The sequence below is a fragment of the Pelodiscus sinensis genome, unplaced genomic scaffold (genome assembly GCF_049634645.1).
Source record: "Pelodiscus sinensis isolate JC-2024 unplaced genomic scaffold, ASM4963464v1 ctg64, whole genome shotgun sequence".
Taxonomy (NCBI): Eukaryota; Metazoa; Chordata; order Testudines; family Trionychidae; genus Pelodiscus; species Pelodiscus sinensis.
This window is the reverse complement of record NW_027466015.1, coordinates 255,473-273,977: the sequence shown is the minus strand read 5'-3', so window position 1 is coordinate 273,977 and position 18,505 is coordinate 255,473. Positions and strand designations below refer to the sequence as shown.

The 18,505-nt window shown below is 45.3% G+C and overlaps 2 protein-coding genes across 8 annotated transcripts in view; both read left to right on the top strand.

Moving 5' to 3' along the window:
• Positions 1 to 1,678, top strand: part of KARS1 (lysyl-tRNA synthetase 1) — a 31,617-nt gene extending 29,939 nt beyond the window's left edge. For both annotated transcript variants that reach the window (XM_075918244.1, XM_006121330.2), the window contains exons 13-14: positions 855 to 998; positions 1,444 to 1,678. In XM_075918244.1, the coding sequence (XP_075774359.1) occupies positions 855 to 998; positions 1,444 to 1,524 (225 nt within the window). In that variant the 3' untranslated portion in view covers positions 1,525 to 1,678. The remainder of the gene's footprint in view (positions 1 to 854; positions 999 to 1,443) is intronic.
• A 618-nt stretch (positions 1,679 to 2,296) lies between these two features.
• ADAT1 (adenosine deaminase tRNA specific 1) overlaps positions 2,297 to 18,505 on the top strand; it is a 56,718-nt gene continuing 40,509 nt past the window's right edge. Inside the window, exons 1-5 of one of the 6 annotated variants that reach the window (XM_075918246.1) lie at positions 2,298 to 2,695; positions 4,172 to 4,373; positions 10,764 to 10,832; positions 17,732 to 17,786; positions 18,354 to 18,484. In XM_075918246.1, coding sequence (XP_075774361.1) covers positions 4,205 to 4,373; positions 10,764 to 10,832; positions 17,732 to 17,786; positions 18,354 to 18,484 — 424 coding nt within the window. In that variant the 5' untranslated portion in view covers positions 2,298 to 2,695; positions 4,172 to 4,204. Of the gene's footprint in view, positions 2,696 to 2,998; positions 3,695 to 4,171; positions 4,374 to 4,574; positions 8,554 to 10,763; positions 10,833 to 16,725; positions 17,039 to 17,731; positions 17,787 to 18,353; positions 18,485 to 18,505 lie in introns of those variants that run through there. The other 5 variants (XM_075918249.1, XM_075918245.1, XM_075918247.1 and 2 more) reach the window with 5 other exon arrangements.

Genomic DNA, 18,505 nt, shown 5'->3' with positions numbered 1-18,505 from the left:
CATCGCTCTGCCCTCATGGCAGGACCCAGTACCAGCTAGAGCAGTGGTTCCCAAACTTTTAAGCATCATGCCCCCTTTTTGATTTTTGAGAAACCCTCATTGCCCCCCCTCCCCCCAATAGCAGCAAAACTTGTTGAGCCAAAATAAAAGGAACTGACCGGGGCCGAAAAACAAAAATAGCAGCAAAACTTAGGGGGAGAGGATTGACCTGGGGGGGGGGGGAGGGGGGGGGGGAGGGAGGGTTGCCTCGCTCCCCTCTGGAATTTCTTCACGCCCCCCAGTTTGGGATCTGGATCTAGATCTAGAGCATCATTGATTGATGTCTGTCTAACCTGCTCTTAAATATCTCCAGAAACGGAGATTTCCACAACCTCCCTATGCAACTTATTCCAGTGTTTTACCACCCTGACTGTTAGGAAATTTTTTCCTAATGTCCAACCTAAATCTCCTTTGCTGTGGTTTAAGCTGATTGCTTCTTGTCTTATCAGGGGCCAAGGAGAAAATGTTCCCCCTCCTCCCTGTAACACCCATTTAGATACTTGAAAATTGCTATCATGTCCTCTCTGTCTTCTTTCCAAACTAAACAAGCCCAATTCTTCTAGTCTTCCTTCATAGGTCATGTTCTCTAGACCTTTAATCATTCTTGTTGCTCTTCTCTGGACCTTCTCTAATTTCTCCACATCTCTAGTTCATTTCTTGAGCTGATTTTACAAATACACAGATCCTACTGGAACATAGCCACCTGGATTCTAGGAATATAGTGGCATTCCTTTGTGGTGACGTAGGAATTAGGAGTATTGGCATTTCCTGTACTGTGGGATGTAGGAATTTGTCACTGTTAATTGATCATCTAGGCAAAAGCAGCAGGCGATGATGAAGCCATGTTCATTGATGACAACTTTTGCACTGCATTGGAATATGGACTTCCACCTACAGCTGGATGGGGCATGGGCATTGATCGGCTCACCATGTTCCTTACAGACTCCAATAATATTAAGGTAATGGACTACCTGGAGGAAATAGTAAAAAATTCTGCAAATATTCACCTTTAAATTAAAAAAAAAAAAAAGGACACTTATGTAATGTGAGTGTGATTGAGACACCTGTGACCTTCACCCCAGCCTAAAGATCAAGGAATTCAGGATTACAGCTGAAATTCAAACTTCATAGGCACTGTTAGGGGTAAAAATTAAAATTGTCTTAATTACTTTTGGGGTCCTTGCTCTCACACCAGCAGTTTCATGGTGTTCATTATGGGGTCTGGGAAAATCTAGCTTTAAGCACTGAGGAAGTAAGTTGGGTTTCACATGTTAAGTGTGCACAAATCAGGTACTTGCAATTTGCTGGTTATGGGGCTCTTATTTTTGTGCAAAAAGAAATGTGCACAGGGGGTGAGCAGTGGGCAGAGGTGGGGAAGCTGATGGTGTTTGATTTCTCCCCTAGGAAGTGCTGCTGTTTCCTGCTATGAAACCTGAAGACAAGAAAGAGGTTCACCCCAGTCCTGCTGAAGGCACCTCAGTCTGAGGGGCTGCCAATCTTTGCCTGTGTCTGTTTGGCAGGCTTTGGTCCTCAGTAATAAGGAAGTGTTGTGGGCAAGATGGTTCTTGCATTGAGAAGACCAGTGAAAGCTGCTATGTAGTGATTCCTGTAAATGAATAACAGACAGTACTGTTCTGCCTCCTGTTCCTTGGTGTTGATTTGCAGGGGAGTGGTTGGGGGCTGGGGAAGCAGCTATGCCTAGCCCAGAGTTTTACCTGCCTGTGTGCAGCCAGGGTTGAATTTCATGTTGTTTGAAGGGGTTCCTAATCCCTGGCACAAGTCTGCTAGAGATGGAGCCCCTCCCTGCCTTATATGGTCAGTTGCCCAAGCTTGGTTCCAGCCTGGCAGGGCTTACAGTTCTTTGATCCTCCCACTTGCACCTCACTAGGAACATGCCCATTCGTGGTAGCTTGGGAGGTATTGAGCCCGATTAACAAGAGTGAATTTGAGTGCTCATGAACTGTGAGGGAGTTCAAGTGCGGAAGGCCAGTGCTGGATTCCCCGGATTAATAGGAGGTGACTGTGGAAAGGAAGGCGATGGAAATGAGCCCTAGCCAGGGGGGAGCTGGTACCTGCACCTACCGAGGTTGCCTAGCAGCGCTTTCCCTCCTTTGTACGCTCGCTGCTGCTGGGGGCTGGCCCCTCCCCTTCCCTGCCCGCACGCTGGGTGCGGCCGCTTTCACCGGCGGGGCAGCTGCCGCGGGGGGGCGCGAGGGACAGTCTGTGCATCGTGGGCGGGGGAGGGGCGCCCTGTGCGCAGCTCAGGCGGGAGCGGCTGGGGGGGGGGGGGGGCCGCGCGTGCTCCCGGTAGCGGCGCCTTTTCCACGAAGGGCGTCTCTGGCCGGGCACCGCTGCTAACTACAACTCCCAGCAGCCCTCGCGGGCTCTCCAAAGCAAACGCCTGGTACAGTTTGGACATTTGCGCATGCGCGTTATTCTGCACTTCCTGCCTACAGCGCGCATGCTCCGAAATATCCTGGTCCAAGGCTTAGGGCGGGGGCGCTGCTTCTGTTTCCGGGGCAAGTGGCTGCGAGCGGGACAGGCCTGTCAGTGGGCCGCGGCCCCGCCCGGCCCGTGTCTCGTCACCGCAGCGCGGAGTGAGGGATCCAGACCGTGTCCGCGGGGAGCCTGGGCTGCGAGCGCGTGACACCAGCTGGCAAGTGCCGGGGCCGCGCTGGCCGCAGTGCCCCGCGTGTCACACGCATGCGCGGAGCTCATGCGCCAGCGCTCGGTGCCGGTGCGGGCCCGTCGCACTGAGCTCTCAGTGCCTCGGGGAGCCCGGCACGAGAGTTCGGGTCGCTCTGCGCGATAGTAACGGTCTGGGGCGGGGCTCGAGGGGGCATGGGCGCAGCAGAGGGTTCTTACTAGGGAGCTAAACATTGCGTAGTTGACTAGTCGAGTACCGGAAGGGATTTCCATCCGCTAGGTGACTAGTCAGTAGGTACTTGGCATTCCTCCTTTGAAATGTACACGAACCCCAGTGGAGGTGCCTGCATGGAGCCTGGGATCAGTGGGGGATTCATAGTGGGGGGGTGGTATGGGTGAAGGAGCACAGATACAGAGGGTTTGGATTTTGACCCGTGCTGGGGTGCAGGAGGGGGAACAAAAGGTTGGGAGAAAAGGGCTGGGGTAGGTTCTAGCCTGGAAGCACGTATGTAGGCAGCTTCCTAGGTGCCAGGTGTAGGCTCAAGCCTGGAAGCAGCTTCTTGATGGCAGCCCAGTGGAAGCCTCAGGCAGGCTTCCTGCCTTATGTGCTTCCCATGCTGCTCAAAGCTGGAGCTGTGAGATTGTGCGGGGGGGCAGGGAAAGCATGCTAAGCCCCCCTCAGCGGCTCCTAGTGTGCAGACACACATGGTGCCCGCAGCCCGTTGCTTTGAGTAGCACAGGGGCGGAGAAGGCAGGGAGCCTGCCTGAGGCACCATCTGGATTATGGGATGATTGCAGGCCCGATCTGGCAGTTTGGTGGGGTGAATATGGCCTTCAGGCTGTATTTTGCCAGCTCCTGGTCTAAATAGACCATGCAGACACAGAGTGAGGTACTAAGTAGAATGTAACAGCGAAGTGAACAATGTTGATCTTATTTTGTTAGTTTTATATTGGTGGGCTTGCTTAAGAGGAGATAAGATGAATGGAAAGAAGAGGGAAGGGACAGAAGGTGAGTGGCACAGATTAGAGGTGAAGAGAGAATTTGAATTACAATTTTTCAATTTTTATTTTTTTTTAAATGTTATGTTAGCACCAGTAGGTCCTAAGTGAGATAGCTCAAACCCTCATTGTGCTGGGTAGACATAGGGTAAGGGGAATTAGGCATAGAGGGGAGAAGTGAATTGTGCATGACAGGTCAGAGCTGGGAATAGAAACTGGGTCTCCTGACTTCCAGTCCAGTGCCTTATCTTTTGGCCAGTACATTCTTTTTCATGACTCCATCTCTCCAGGAACTTTGGGGAACATCTAAAGGAGCTAACTTGTTTGAAATACCGCTTAAAAATCAAGTTCTGCTGTATTATGCTGATGTATAGGTGGGAACTGATGACACTAATGAGGTGGGGGGTTGGGGTGGGGTAGTAAGAAGGCGTTATATGGGGTTGTGGCCTGTGATGCTATTTTGGTCTTTTTTTATGCTGTATCCCAGTTGTGTTTAGGAACTGATGTGGCATCTGCAGACATGTGGTCAGCTGATGAAGTTGCTGGTCTGTGCTACACACATTATAGCTCCAAGCTTCCTAAGCAGGGGAAGCCAGATCCTAACCGGGAATGGACTTTATTGGCAGCTGTGGTTAAAGTGGAGTCTGCACCTGACAGAGAGGCTTGCCCTAATACTGAGAATCTGCAGGGTGAGAATGAATCTCCCTTTCTCCGTAAATGCCATGCATTTGTCCCTAGGAGGATATGGGCCAGGGACACCTACCCCCCTCTTTACCCGTTTCCTCCAGCCCTGCCCATTCCTGTCCCGAGTGACTCTGGACTAGGAGTTGGTGAAGTGGAGCTGAGTGGGGCCTGTTGCTCTGCTGTTGCCCCCATGCTGCCCGGGCCCTGAGTCCACCCCCCTGTCCTCGTAGAGCAGGGTCAGTTTCTCTGCTGCTGGCCCCCATACTGGCTGGGCCCCTCGCCCCCATAAAACACAAGGCTCCTCAAAGCTTGGGGCAATTGTCCTGAACTGTCCAGTGGATGGGATTGATTTGCATATGACTTCCAGTTTATTTACAGGTGACCTGTAAGTAAAAAAAACCTGCAATTTTTTGCCTGAAAAGACTTTTGAATTATTTCTGTAACTTTTATTCTAGGAACATCAGGAATGGTAAATATTCTTTTCTTCTTTGGTGGAGATCTCCCTCAGAGGGCTCTGAGAAGTAAAGTGAGATCTTTTGTAGCTCTTCTTTTAAAACAAAACAATTTTTTTTCACTCAGCACACAGTCAGCCTATGGAACGCCTTCTTGAGGATTTGGTGAAGATTAGGACTTTAACAGGGTTAAAAAAAGAGCTGGATAGATTCATGGAGGTTAAGTCCATCAATGGCTATTGGCCAGGATGGACAGGGATGGTGTCCCTAGCCTCTGTGTGTCTGGAAATGGGTGACAGGAAAGGGATCACATGAGGATTACCTGTTGTGTTCCCTTCCTCTGGGGCTTCTGATATGGGCCACTGTTGGCAGACAGGATACTGGGCTGGATGGACCGTAGGTCTGACCTAGTACGGCCGGTCTTATGTTTGAAAGGACAAGGGTGTGACTCCTCAGCAAAATTATTTTCTCTCAGGAAAAATGGAGTTCCTGATCAGACCAGTCATCTCATTTGTTGAGTATCCTGTCTCTGACAATGCCAGTTCTCAGTATCTTCTTAGTAAGGTCTGAGAAATCCTATAATAAAAAAGTGACAATCTGCACAAACAAGGCTGTCCCTTCCTTTGTCTATATGCCCTATGGTTTTGGTGTGGCACATGTTAATGTAGTGTCTGATCACTTCTCATGTAAAATAGACTGGCAGTAGGGATTTACAGAGTGTCTTACTCTTCTTCCTTTTGGGGTTTTGAAATAAGGACGTTAAGGACTAGTCGACTATCCGATAAGCATTTGCTTATCAGATAGTCAAGTCAACTAGTTGCTCCCTCCTGCCCTTGTTGCCTCTATCAGAAGAGGGAATACTTCAAAACAGCAGCACCGCATAGAGCCTGGGGTATGGGCTCCGTGCTGTGCCGCCACTTTGAAATGCCGCAAAGGGTAGTGCTGCATGGAGCCCTGGGTTCAGCTGGGGACTCCCTCGCTGACCCCGGGCTCCATGTGGCATTTTTGCGGAACTTGGAGTCAGCTGGGGAATCCCCAGCTGATCCCAGGCTCCATGTGGCGCTGCCACTTTGAAATGCCATGTGGAACTCGGGGTCCCCAGCTGACCCCAGATTCTGCAGAAATGCCACACGGAGTCTGGGCTTCCCAACTGATCCTGGGCTTCGTGCAGCATTTCAAAGCAGCAGGTCTGCATGGAGCCTGGGATCAGCAGGGGACTCTGAGTCCCTCACTGACTCTAGACTCCATGCGTGCGCTTCCGCTTTGGAATGCGCAAGAGCCCCCACTAGGGACTCTTGTACATTTCAAAGCTGGCACGCTGCGTGCAGCCCAGAGCCAGTGGGAAGTCCCACTGACTCCAGACTTGGGGGAAGAACCTGCATGGAGCCTGGAGGCAGCAGGACTTCCCACTGGCCCCGGGCTGCACGTGGAGTTCCAACTTTGAAATGCACAAGAATACCCACTGGGGCTCTTAGCCACTTCTGCATTCCTCCTTTGGAATGTACATCAACTAGTCAAGTAGTTGATGGAAATTCCATCTGTTACTCAACTAGTAAATTAATCTATATTTAACATCCTTATTTTGAAAACTCTGCAGGGAATGGCAGTTTTTCATGTGCTCTATGAGTGTGGCAGGTAGGGAGGCATGGTTGGTGCTGTGTCGTCGTCTTTCAGGAGGAGGGTTTTGCAACACTTCTGAAAGGGCTCAAACTCTGCAGTCTTGTGCCCCCTGGAAGCTAGTTCCCTAGCCACATCTTTTTGATTGAGAACACTTTGTCCCTGGCTGTCACATGGTTTATTCTGGGCTTCATGATCTACTTTGGCCTAACTCTCTTGGCATTTTCTAGTTTGGAATTTGATCTCTAATGTAACTGGTCTTGAGTAATTAATTGGTCTTGATCTTCAAAGAAAACTTAATACTGGCATTGGAAATGGACTTAGGGACAGTGCCATGGAGTTAGTGTTCTCATGGTACCCTAAATTACAGAAGATGTGAGCAACTGCACTTTGTATCAGCTGGAGCCTTTCCGCTATTCTTGCACTCTGCTTCAGACAAGTGAATTTCTGTAATCCAGCTTGGAGGTGACAAGTGTGCGCATCACTGCAGTCAGATGCTGTGGAAGGGGAGGCGAGGCCAAGTAGCTGGAGGTGAAAGATGGCATTTGTAGATACTGATGTTACCTGGTCGTCCAAGGGTAAGTAGGGAGTCAAACAGGCCCCCCAAGGCTTCACATCATGCTGAATAGACAGTGTGTGCCTTCAGTGAGAAGGCTTCTTTTGTCCTAGCAACCCCACCATATTTACTAGCCTCACCAGGGTGAGAGAATCTCCCAGTTTATTCCTTTGTGTTTACCCGTTCTGGCCAGCATCACTTCCTGTCCTTTTCCAGCTGACCATCTCTATACCATTAACTGTTTTATATGTACTTATCATATCCCTTCTGTGAACGAAACAGTCCAAACCTCTGCAATCTCTGCTTATATTGAAGGCTTTTTAGGACTCTAGTCATCCTTGTTGCCTTTCTCTGGAACTCTTCTGTTCTGCTATATTTTTCCTGAGAAGAGGTGACTAGAAACGAATACCGTGTTCAGGGTGTCACGAATTAAGAATCAGCATGGTTGTACTGGGTGTTGTAGCAATACACATGAGGGGATGGTTCCTGCCTCAGTGTGCAGTCTAATACAAATAACTACGAAGGGCAAGAGGGAGAGGATCACAGTGCAATACCTACCATTTTTATGGAGTTTTGCAGCTGCAATTTTTTTGCCAGGTATAGATAAAATAAATGGCAGATAACCCTATCTGCTCATCAACCCATTATTAATCTATAAATGGAGAAGAGGGGGGAATTTTAGAGACTAGAAAAATGGTCTAATGTAAACAGGGAAGTTTAATAACGACAAATGCAAGGTGCTCCACTTAGGAAGGACAGAATAGGACCTGTTTAGAGAGTGGGAAAAGATCAATTAAAATAAACTGAAGGAGTGATCTGAGAGGTAGGAGAATTGAGAGGACAACCATAAAAGCCAAGAGGCACAAAAGGGTTGAGCCGGCAAAGGTCATCATGAGGCAGGAAGGGGATGGGTCGGGTTACTGCTGTATGGGGAAGGTTTAGAGGAGGGGAGCAAGGGATAAACTTCTGTCAGTGACTAGGGATGATATGGAGAATGTTGGACATGGTGAGTAGGTAGCTGGAATTGTGGATGTGGCCATATCACTGCTCTCCCCTTTCTCCAGATCGTTGTTAGACATATTTCAGTGCTAGTCTTGGAGTGAACCCTTGTACGCCTGCTCTTAACCATTTCCTATGATGAAGGGGCCATTTATTTCTGCTTTGTTTCATGCCTGAGCCAGTTTTTAGCCATGACAGAAATTTATCTTTTTCTCTCCATGTTTATTGTCATTGGGATTTTCATTAATGACATCTCAATATGTTCTCCTGTGTCCTCTGTGTTCTGGACGTGGTCACAGATTGAAGAGGCCCAGTTTTCCTTTACAGACAATGTGCTTGTTTGTCTCTCTCTAGTATTCTCTCTTTTGGTCTTTCATAATTCTGTAACTGTCACTGAGACACAATAGTACTAAAGCAAAACTTGCTTGTCTTTTTCTTCCAGGATCTTTCTTAGTGCTGGACAGACACATTTGCTACTTTCCAGTCCTCGGCATATATGAGGGCATGTTTTTGATAGCTGCTCATCCACTTCATCTTAAAGCTCCTTCTGAACTCCTGGATGTACGTGCTGCTGACTAATTTATCAGTGTGTCTTTTGACACCACATATCTGATTGTGCCACATATACCTTTTCTGCGATGTCCTTATCCCCGTAATAGCTAAATCTGGTGATCCAGTGAAACCATCAATTTCCTTACAGCTTCTTATTTTTGATATACTTAAATTACATCTCTAGCTTCCAATTCCATCTTTAATTAAGATGAAAGTTACAGGAGTGATTACCTTCTGTTTGCTTTGGCTGGAATTCCATTTTCTGTTGGATACTTGCTTTGATTTACATAACTTCTTGAACCTTGCCAGTTTCCATAATGTTCTAATTTAGGGATGTTAGTGTGTAATTGCATAGTCATAACCACACCAAACGTTAGCAGTTACATGACTATTCAATAGTTCCCGGGATGGAGCTGGCAGCCAGAGTGCTCCTGGTTGCACCTCGGAGAGTTCCCTGCCACCTGCCTGTATCAGAGGCAGCAGCATTAAGTGGCAGGGGGGAGCTGGTTTAAAAGCTAGCTCTCTGCGCAGACCAGCTCCCGCCTGCTGCCCTGTGCTGCTGCCTCTGAGAGAGCCCCTGGCCACGTGAGTTCCAAGCTCCTTGAGGACAGAGAATGCTCCACAGAGAATGCTGCATGGCAGCCTCCCTCTCCCCCGCTCTGTGTCTGTGGAGGCAGCAGGGGGAGGGAGGCAGATGGCTCCGCAGAGCTGGCATGCATGAAGAGCTGGGTTAAAAGCCGGCTTCCTGCGTGTACCAGCTCCCACCTGCCTTCTCGCCCTCCATGCTGCTGCCTTTCCTATAAGATCCAGTGCTCGAGGAGAGCTAGCTAGCTCATGGGCACCGGCTCCCCACCCCCTTGCTGCCTCTGATACAGAGGCAGCAAGGGGTGTGTGTGTGTTAGTCGACAGGATTAACCGATAGGCCTAGGCTTATCGGTTAATCATGTAGTCATCTGCATATTGACATCTCTAGTTTAATTTTTGGCTTTCCTGCACCGGTTTTGTTTGGGATATACATACCTTCTATAACTGACAGTTATTTAATTTAGTTAATCTGAGATGAGTTTCCTCTCTTCTAACTTTTTAGGTGAGTTACATTCCTCTTTCTAGTACTGGATATTCTTCTTCCCATGATCATGTTGAAGCAAAAGTGATCCTGAGATAATTTTGTCAATACTTCAGCTACAGTTATTTCCTGAACCTGTTACTTTTACAGATAATCTCTCCTCTGTGCAGTTCAAAGTCAACTGTTCCAAGAAGCAAGTGTTTTAGCTGTTGAGAAATTGCAGTGTTAAGCGAGTCGTGATTTTTTGAGTGCCTCTTTTAGAGATGCCTGCTTTTTAGATAGTGCTGAGCACCCACCCTTTTAAAGTCTCTCTTTGGGCATTCAGGATCCCTACTCGCTTAAATGTAGACTTTTCTACTACGCATTCTGATGTGAAACTGACCAGTTCATATACAGTGAAATAGGCAAGACCTGAATTTTGTATATAAAAAGCCCAAACCCACACTCTTCATAAGAATCCAGTAAAGGATCCTAAACCAATTTTTTTTTCTTAGCAGATCTCCTTTTAAAAAAAATTGAGGTTTTAAAGGTAATCCAGTTAGCATATGCCTTCCTGGCATGCTTACCATCTACCCAGTTAACTGGAGCCGCCTCTCCCCACGGTGGCCCTGCCCTCAGGGCCATGGTGGGTCCAGAGCAGCCCCCACCTCCTGTGCTATGTCTATGGCAGGGCTGAGGCAGCCCCCCGACTATAGCAGGTGTAGAAGGAGGGGCCCCTACCACCTGCAGCTGGTGGTTTACTGGTTAAACAAACTGTTTAACTGGTGAGCTATTCTGGGTGGTTTTACATCTTTAATCAGCATCATCTTTGTGCTGAGCATTATATGGTACATTTCCTTTATGTCCTCTTCCCTATTTGGGAGTCCCTGAGTTGGTGGTCATCTTGTGTTGTCCATGTAGTTCCTCATGTCAGTGCTTCTCCCTTCATGTGCCATCTCTTTCTCCATGTGATTATACTCCCCTCACTGTGTGTCTGGTATGTAGTGTGCCCCCCCTCCCCCCTCCTGTGTGGGGTGTGTGCATGAAGCTGGTGTTACTTCATCCACACCTCTGGTGTGGTGCCCTCATGTGCTGTGTGACTGAAATGATCAAATGAGGGTGATGCTTTTAGAAGTGGTTCTCTCAGCTAACTTTGTTGTTTTTTCCTTTTCAGTAACTAAGGAAGTTGTTGCTATGGGGACTGGAACTAAATGCATTGGCCATGCAAAAATGAGGAAAACTGGTGAGTATCCTGTAGTAGCTAAGACTGCGATTTTGGCTTTTTCATCACTTAACGCCAGTGCATGAGTTCAGCCTCTTGAAACGCATTCAAGCCACAGTTTCCCACCCTCTAGAGTTGAGTGGACAGCATTACCAGCTAGGCTTGCTGCATTGATTTTCCATGATCTGAAGCCCTTAAGGGGAACTGACAAAAGTCATATAAATGGACATTGTTGGGTAGTATAGCTCCCAAATGTACTGGTGCTTACAAAAATAACATAAAAGGCAAATCTTGTTTAGTCTTATCCCTTCAGAGCCCAGTCTGCAAACCACCATAGGAACAGTGTACCAAGTAACCAAGCTCTAGAAAAGTGAGAGAAAACACCTCTTATTTAGGTATAATCAGCAGCTAGATATTGCATTGATTTCTCTGCTATGGAAAGTTATTTGTCTTGTCTCTTTCTCTGCTATGCATATTCATAACAGAGGAGGGCCAGACAGACCTTGGCAACTCCTTGGGCTGTGGAGAGACCTCTAGAGACTTATGTCAGGAAGTAACCTGGGAAAGTGATGTGGCCAAAACAAGTCTTTCAGTACAGGGCTCTTTGGACTTCTCATCTAAATGGTGGATTGACGCTGCAGCGATCAATCCATCGGCTGCTGATTTATCGAGATTGCTTAGACATGATAAATTGACCTCTGAGCACACTCCTCTTGACTTCAGCACTCTTATCAGGACGACAAGAGTAGGCAGAGTCAATGGGAGAGCATCAGCCGCTGACCTTACTGCATGGAAGGCACTGCAGTAAGTAGGTCAAAGTATGTCGACTTCAGCTACGCTACTGGTATAGCTGAACTTGTGTATCTTAGATTGATGGGGGCAGAGGAATAGTGTAGGAGATTCCACAACCTCCGTAGGCAATTTATTCCAGTGTTTAACCACCCTGACAGGAAGTTTTTCTTAATGTCCAACCTAAACCTCCTCTGTTGTGGTTTAAGCCCATTGCTTCTTGTCCCATCATCAGAGGCCAAGGAGAAAAATGTTCCCCCCTCCTCCCTTTTATATACTTGAAAACCGTTATCATGTCCCCTCTGTCTTCTCCTTTCCAAACTAAACAAGCCTAATTCCTTCAGCTTTGCCTTATAGCTCATATTTTGTAGTCCTTTAATCATTTTTGTGGCTCTTCTCTGGACCTTCTCCAATTTCTCCACATCTTTCTTGAAATGTGGGCAAAACTGTTTCTGTGCTCTATAGTGCATTTTGTATATAAACACCTTTTAGAATCTCTTTATTTTTTGCTTTGCACAAAATGCTGTATCTTGGATTATTCATTATGGGTCTTTCTGGAGTCAGCACCATCACAATGTAATATTAATATGGATATTTTCATGATTTAATTATTGTTTAAATACAGTTAAAAACCTTTTATTGCCTTGATTGCAGCCACAATGATGAAATCTTGTATGATCTATAGAGTGAAATTCCCCACACGAGTGAACTTGAATAGTTTTTTTTCAATCATTTAATTTTTAGTTAAATAAGACTTAAAGATTACAGTAGATAAGAAGCTAGATATGCATCAATAACGTGCCCTTGTTGCCAAGAATGCTACATATTGAATACTGAGTTGTATTAATTGCATTGCCAGCAGATAGAAGGGAATAATCACTTCCCTCGATTCAGGACTGGTGAGGCCACATCTGGAGTACTGAATCCAGTTTTGGGCCCCACACTACAGAAAGGATGAGAATAAATTGGAGAGTCCGGGGGCAGGCAACAAAATTATTAGGAGGCTGGGGCACATACTTACGAGGAGAGGCTGAGGGAACTGGGCTCATTTAGTCTGCAGGAGAATTAAGGGGTATTTGATAGCCTTTCACATACCTGAAGAGGGGTTCCAAAGAGGATGGAGAGAGGCTGTTCTTAGTGGTGACAGATGACAGAACAAGGGGCAATGGTCTCAAGATGCAGTGGGAGAGGTCTAGGTTAGATATTAGGAAAAAGTACTTCACTCGGTTGGTGGTGAAGCACTGGGCTGGTGAGGTGGAAAAAAATTTCCATCCCTAGAGGTTTTTGAATCGTGGCTTGACAAAGCACTGGCTGGGATTTAGTTGGGATTGGTCTTGCTTTTAGCAGAGGGTTGGACAAGATGCCTTCCTGAGGACTTTTTCAACTCTAATCTATGATTCTATGAAGGAATGTCACAGGTGAAAAATCAACTGGATTTTAAGATTAAATTTTGCTTTAATCATCTCAGGTAGCATTGGTACCCTGACAGATCTATTAAGAGAATAGGGAAAGGTTCTTTGGTGCTATTAGCAATCTCAAAAGTCTGTACATCTAAAGAAAAAAAGATAGCCAGAATGTTTATGCATTTTGTGATATTTAAGTTTAATAATTTAATAAAATGCATGGGATTACAGTAAAATGCATTATGATAGTGCTTGTGATTGGCAAGGACATTTGAGAAGCTACATTATTTCTTTGTATCAGTCTTCATAAGAAGGGAAATTCTTAACTCACACCTGCTGTTTCCTGGTAACAAACAGAAGGTAGTCTCATCTCTTGAGATGGTAGGAGAATAAATGCTAAAGCAAATCAGTGATACTAAATTCGCACAGTCACCAGACCCAGATGGTCCATCATCAAGTTCTGAAGGAGCTCCAATATGAAGTATGTGAATTGGTCACAAAAATATGAAATCTTTCATTTTAAATAGCTACTGTTCAATAGACTTGGAGAGTAGTAAGTCTTGTACTCTGTTTTGAAAAGGTTCTACATATTGATTTGGGGAAATTTAGACTAATTAACTTTATCTGTAACTGCCATATTAGTTGAATCAAAAATTTAAAAAGAGAATTGAGAAAACATCGGGAGGATCATATTAGGATTCTGCAGAGGACAATTATTTAATTTCTTAGAATTCTTTTAACTTGTCAGTAAAATATTGGATAGAAGATAAATGGTTGGCCTAATGCATTTAGCCTTTCAAAAGATCATAGAATACTAGGACTGGAAGGGACCTTGAGAGGTCGTCGAGTCCAGTCCCCTGCCCCCGTGGCAGGACCAAATACTGTCTAGACCACCCCGATAGACATTTATCTAACCTACTCTTAAATATCTCCAGAGATGGAGATTCTACAACCTCCCTGGGCAATTTGTTCCAGTGTTTGACCACCCTGACAGTTAGGAACTTTTTCCGAATGTCCAACCTAAACCTCTCTTGCTGCAGTTTAAGTCCATTGCTTCTTGTTCTGTCCCCAGAGGCCAAGATGAACAAGTTTTCTCCCTCCTCCTTATGACACCCTTTTAGGTATCTGAAAACTGCTATCATGTTCCCCCTCAATGTTCTCTTTTCTAAACAAACCCAATCCCTTCAGCCTTTCCTCATAGGTCACGTTCTCTAGACCTTTAATCATTCTTGTTGCTCTTCTTGGGACCCTCTCCAATTTCTCCACATCCTTCTTGAAATGCAGTGCCCAGAACTGAACACAATACTCCAATTGAGGCCTAACCAGTGCAGAGTAGAGTGGAAGAATGACTTCTCATGTCTTACTCACAACACACCTGTTAATGCATCCCAGAATCATGTTTGCTTTCTTTGCAACAGCATCACACTGCTGACTCATATTCAACTTGTAGTCCACTATAACCCCTAGATCCCTTTCTGCGGTACTCCTTTCCAAACAGTCGCTTCCCATTCTGTAAGAATGAAACTGATTGTTCCTTCCTAAGTGGAGCACTTTGCATTTGTCTTTATTAAACTTCATCCTGTTTAACCTCAGACCATTTCTCCAATTTGTCCAGGTCCTTTTGAATTATGACCCTATCCTGCAGAGCAGTCGCAACTCCTCCCAGCTTGGTATCATCTGCAAACTTGATAAGTGTACTTTCTATACCAATATCTAAATTGTTGATGAAGATATTGAACAGAGCCGGTCCCAAAACAGACCTGTATGTGAGACCGTATCAAATGCCTTACTGAAGTCTAGGTATACCACATCCACCGCTTCTCCCTTATCCACAAGTCTCGTTATCCTATTAAAGAAAGCTATCAGATTGGTTTGACATGATTTGTTCTTTACAAATCCATGCTGGCTGTTCTCTATCACCTTGCCACTTTCCAAGTGTTTACAGATGAATTCCTTAATTACTTGCTCCATTATCTTCCCTGGCACAGATGTTAAACTAACTGGTCTGTAGTTTCCTTGGTTGTTCTTATTTCCCTTTTTATAGATGGGCACTATATTTGCCCTTTTCCAGTCCTCTGGAATCTCTCCTGGGTTCCATGATTTTCCAAAGATGATAGCTAGAGGCTCAGCTACCTCCTCTATCAGCTCCTTGAGTATTCTAGGATGCATTTCATCAGGCCCTGGTGAATTGCAGGCATCTAACTTTTCTAGGTGATTTTTAACTTGTTCTTTTTTTATTTTACCTTCTAAAATTACCCCCTTCCCACTAGCATTCACTGTTAGGCATTCCTTCAGACTTCTTGGTGAAGACCGAAACAAATAAGTCATTGAGCATCTCTGCTATTTCCAAGTTTCTTGTTACTTTTTCTCCCTTCTCACTGACCAGTGGGCAGTTGCTATTAAAGAAACTTAAGTAGTCATGATGTGAGAGGCAAAGTATTGTCTTAGATCAAATGCTGTCTAGGAGACAAAACGGAAAATGACCTAAATGGTCATCTTTGATCATGGAAAAAGATGAACAGTGGAGCCTCAAGATTCTGTACTAGGTCCCATCTCAAAACTAGGTGAGTACTGAGGTAGCAAAATGTGGGGCTATCTGGGGATTACTATTAGGGATGTTTGAATATAAATGGCTAACCTTTTAACTGAAAAGGGGATGCCTATCAGTAAACAGTATTGGTTACCCTCACTGAAGCCTCCTCCATCTGAGCTGGGTGGGCAAGAGCTGGTCCTTGCTTCCAAGGAGGCTTTGCTGCAGACTCTATAGTGGAAAGCTAAGCTTTATACCACAGTGCCAGCAGAGCGGGTAACCACTTTTACTCCGTTATTTGATTAACATCCCTAATCACTGTAGACTTCTTCATAGAGATCTCTGCATCAGAAAAACACATGAGCTTAGGCTGCATGAGGAATGGCATGAAGAATGCTTAAAACAGTCTTTCTATAAATTAGTGTTGCGACCTGTGCAGTACTGGGCCATCCTCCCGCCCTCAGTCTCAAAAACAATTATTTCAGAAGAGGTGAGTTAGAGAAGAGCAAGAATGATAAAGGCCCTGGAAAAGCTACATGAAGAGAGACTGAGAAATTTGGAAATGTTTACCTTAGAGAGGAGATAATTAAGAGGGATCATGATAAAAGTACATAAAATAGTGAATGGTCTATGCAAGGTAGAGCAGACGCTTGTTTCACCTGTCTTCAACAAGAATAAAGGGACATTCAATGAAATCAAAAGGTTGGAAATTAATAACTGATGGAAAGAAACGCTTTCACGCAACATGTGATTACACTGTGGAAGTTGGTGTGGCAGAAAGTCACTTAAAGTTAAGAAGTTTAGATTTAAAAAGGGATTGAATATCTATATGAATACCAAGACCTATCCAAAGGTCGTATTCTAAAATTAATGGTGCCTTTGTGGTTCAGGCCATAAGACAGTCACTAACTAGAAGAGACCTGGATGAGATCTATGTAGGGGAGAGGTTACCCATATTTGTCCACGGCTGGATTCTTGTGCCTTCATCTGAAACAGCAAGTTTTGGCCACTGACAGAGAATACTGGACTAGATCGACTCTGGGTCTGTTGCACTTTGGAAATACCCGTAAATATTTAAAATGTTGAATCTGAAACAGGAAATGAATTATATTCAGCTATAGATATTTCACTGTTACATTTGTAGTAACTAAGATTTGTTTTTGTGCATTAATATTTCCAGCAGTTCTCAGTTCCTAAAAAGGGGTGGAAACTTTCTGATGGTTTAAAACTTGCTACGATTGAAGTTTTGGAGACGAGTCATCATCCTCTGAATCAGACACAAAGTTTCTTCTCACCACCTTAATTAGAAGAAAATTGACTTGTAACAGGCTAAAATTCAAATTCAGTAAATATTTCAGTTATCAATCCAGTAAATACGTCCCAGTTCCCTTAGCAGTCGTTAGTGCATTGAAAGGGGGTCATCAAATTTCATATCACCAGTTTTCATTGTCTCCTGATGCATTTAAACCTGTCAACACTGAATGTCACCTCCTCTAACGTTAGAGGTAACTAACTTCTGTTTATGTTGCTAAAAGATGATTCAACCAGCTTCTGCGCTTTTAAAACCATCCTGAAGCTTTGACTCTGAGAATGCCTTGACTTTTGCCTGAACTGCTGTTTCTTAGCATCTTATCCATGGGCAGATATTTTTTAAAAAGTGTGTTGAGGGGGGGCAGTTAAGGAGCTCACTGAACATACTGCTCTGCCACCCTAAATGCTTTGGGAAGTTCATTTCCAGTGGGCCCACCTCTGGTATGGTGAATACATTCTTTGCTTTCCAATGTGCATGCTCATATCTTCTCCATCACTGAAACATGCCTGCTTTGAATGCTGTGGAATGAGATCATTAGAGGTTCCAATTCAGCTGCTATCCCAGCCCTGTTCACCTTGTAGGATCTGGCTGGATCATAGCCCAAAGAGGGCTGGCTTTAAGCAGTGGTCCTCTGCATTGGTCGTGCAGCAAGACTGCACCATGGCACAGGAGTGTGACAGTGAGCATTTATGGTGTCTGGGTTGTTCAGATGTCTTAGGATGGCTTAGTTCAGACAGCTGCACAAGTACTAGTGTCAGGCCTACAAAATGCAGGGGCAGGGCTGGCACAGCACACAAGTCTGCCTCCTTAGATGATGCTCTTCGTGTTGCATGTGACTTTACAGTAATGTTGGGGTTATTTAATTTTTTTTTGGGTGCTGCTGCAGGGGATATTCTCAATGACAGTCATGCTGAAGTCATTGCCAAGAGGAGTTTCCAGAGGTGAGACATTAAACCGCTTGTGCTGTTCAGTGGGCTGTTTGCTTATGTCTACGTCTTTCAGGATGTTTACACTATTACGACATAGATGAATGTTTCCTGCACTTGGAATACAGCCCCTTTCCCTTGTCCAAGGAGCTAAGCTATGTAAGAAGAGCATGGGAGAGGCTAGCACCTCTCATGTTCCTTCCCTGGGCAGTATGTTTCTGTCTTGTGCACAGGCCTCTTTTTTTCCCTTTTGGGGTTTGTCTCCTGTCCTACACACCCTGACTTCTTTCTGCCTGATGTATACAGGCTTTGAAAAAATAACTCTTCAGATGGGGCTTAATCCATGTTCTTTGGGCTCACTATGAAGCTTCTATGTATCCTTGCTGATGGATGTAGATCCACATTTTACATCTAACTTACTGCAAATATGTGGATATTCGTGGATCAGTTTTGCAAATTGCATGCAGATTAGAATTTTGTCTCAGCACAGGGCTTTATTTGTGGGCCCTGATTGAATTAAATCTTTACTTGTTCCTATGTCTCAAGTTAAGGGATTCTCAGTAATCCTTTTTTGTCCTCCAGATATCTCATCCACCAGCTGTGGCTTGCAGCCTCATACCAACAGGGCAGCATCTTCAGCCCAGGCACTGAGAGTGGGACATGGAAACTCAGACCACACATCACCTTTATTTTTTTCTGCAGTCATACCCCATGTAAGTACATTAGAGTCAACA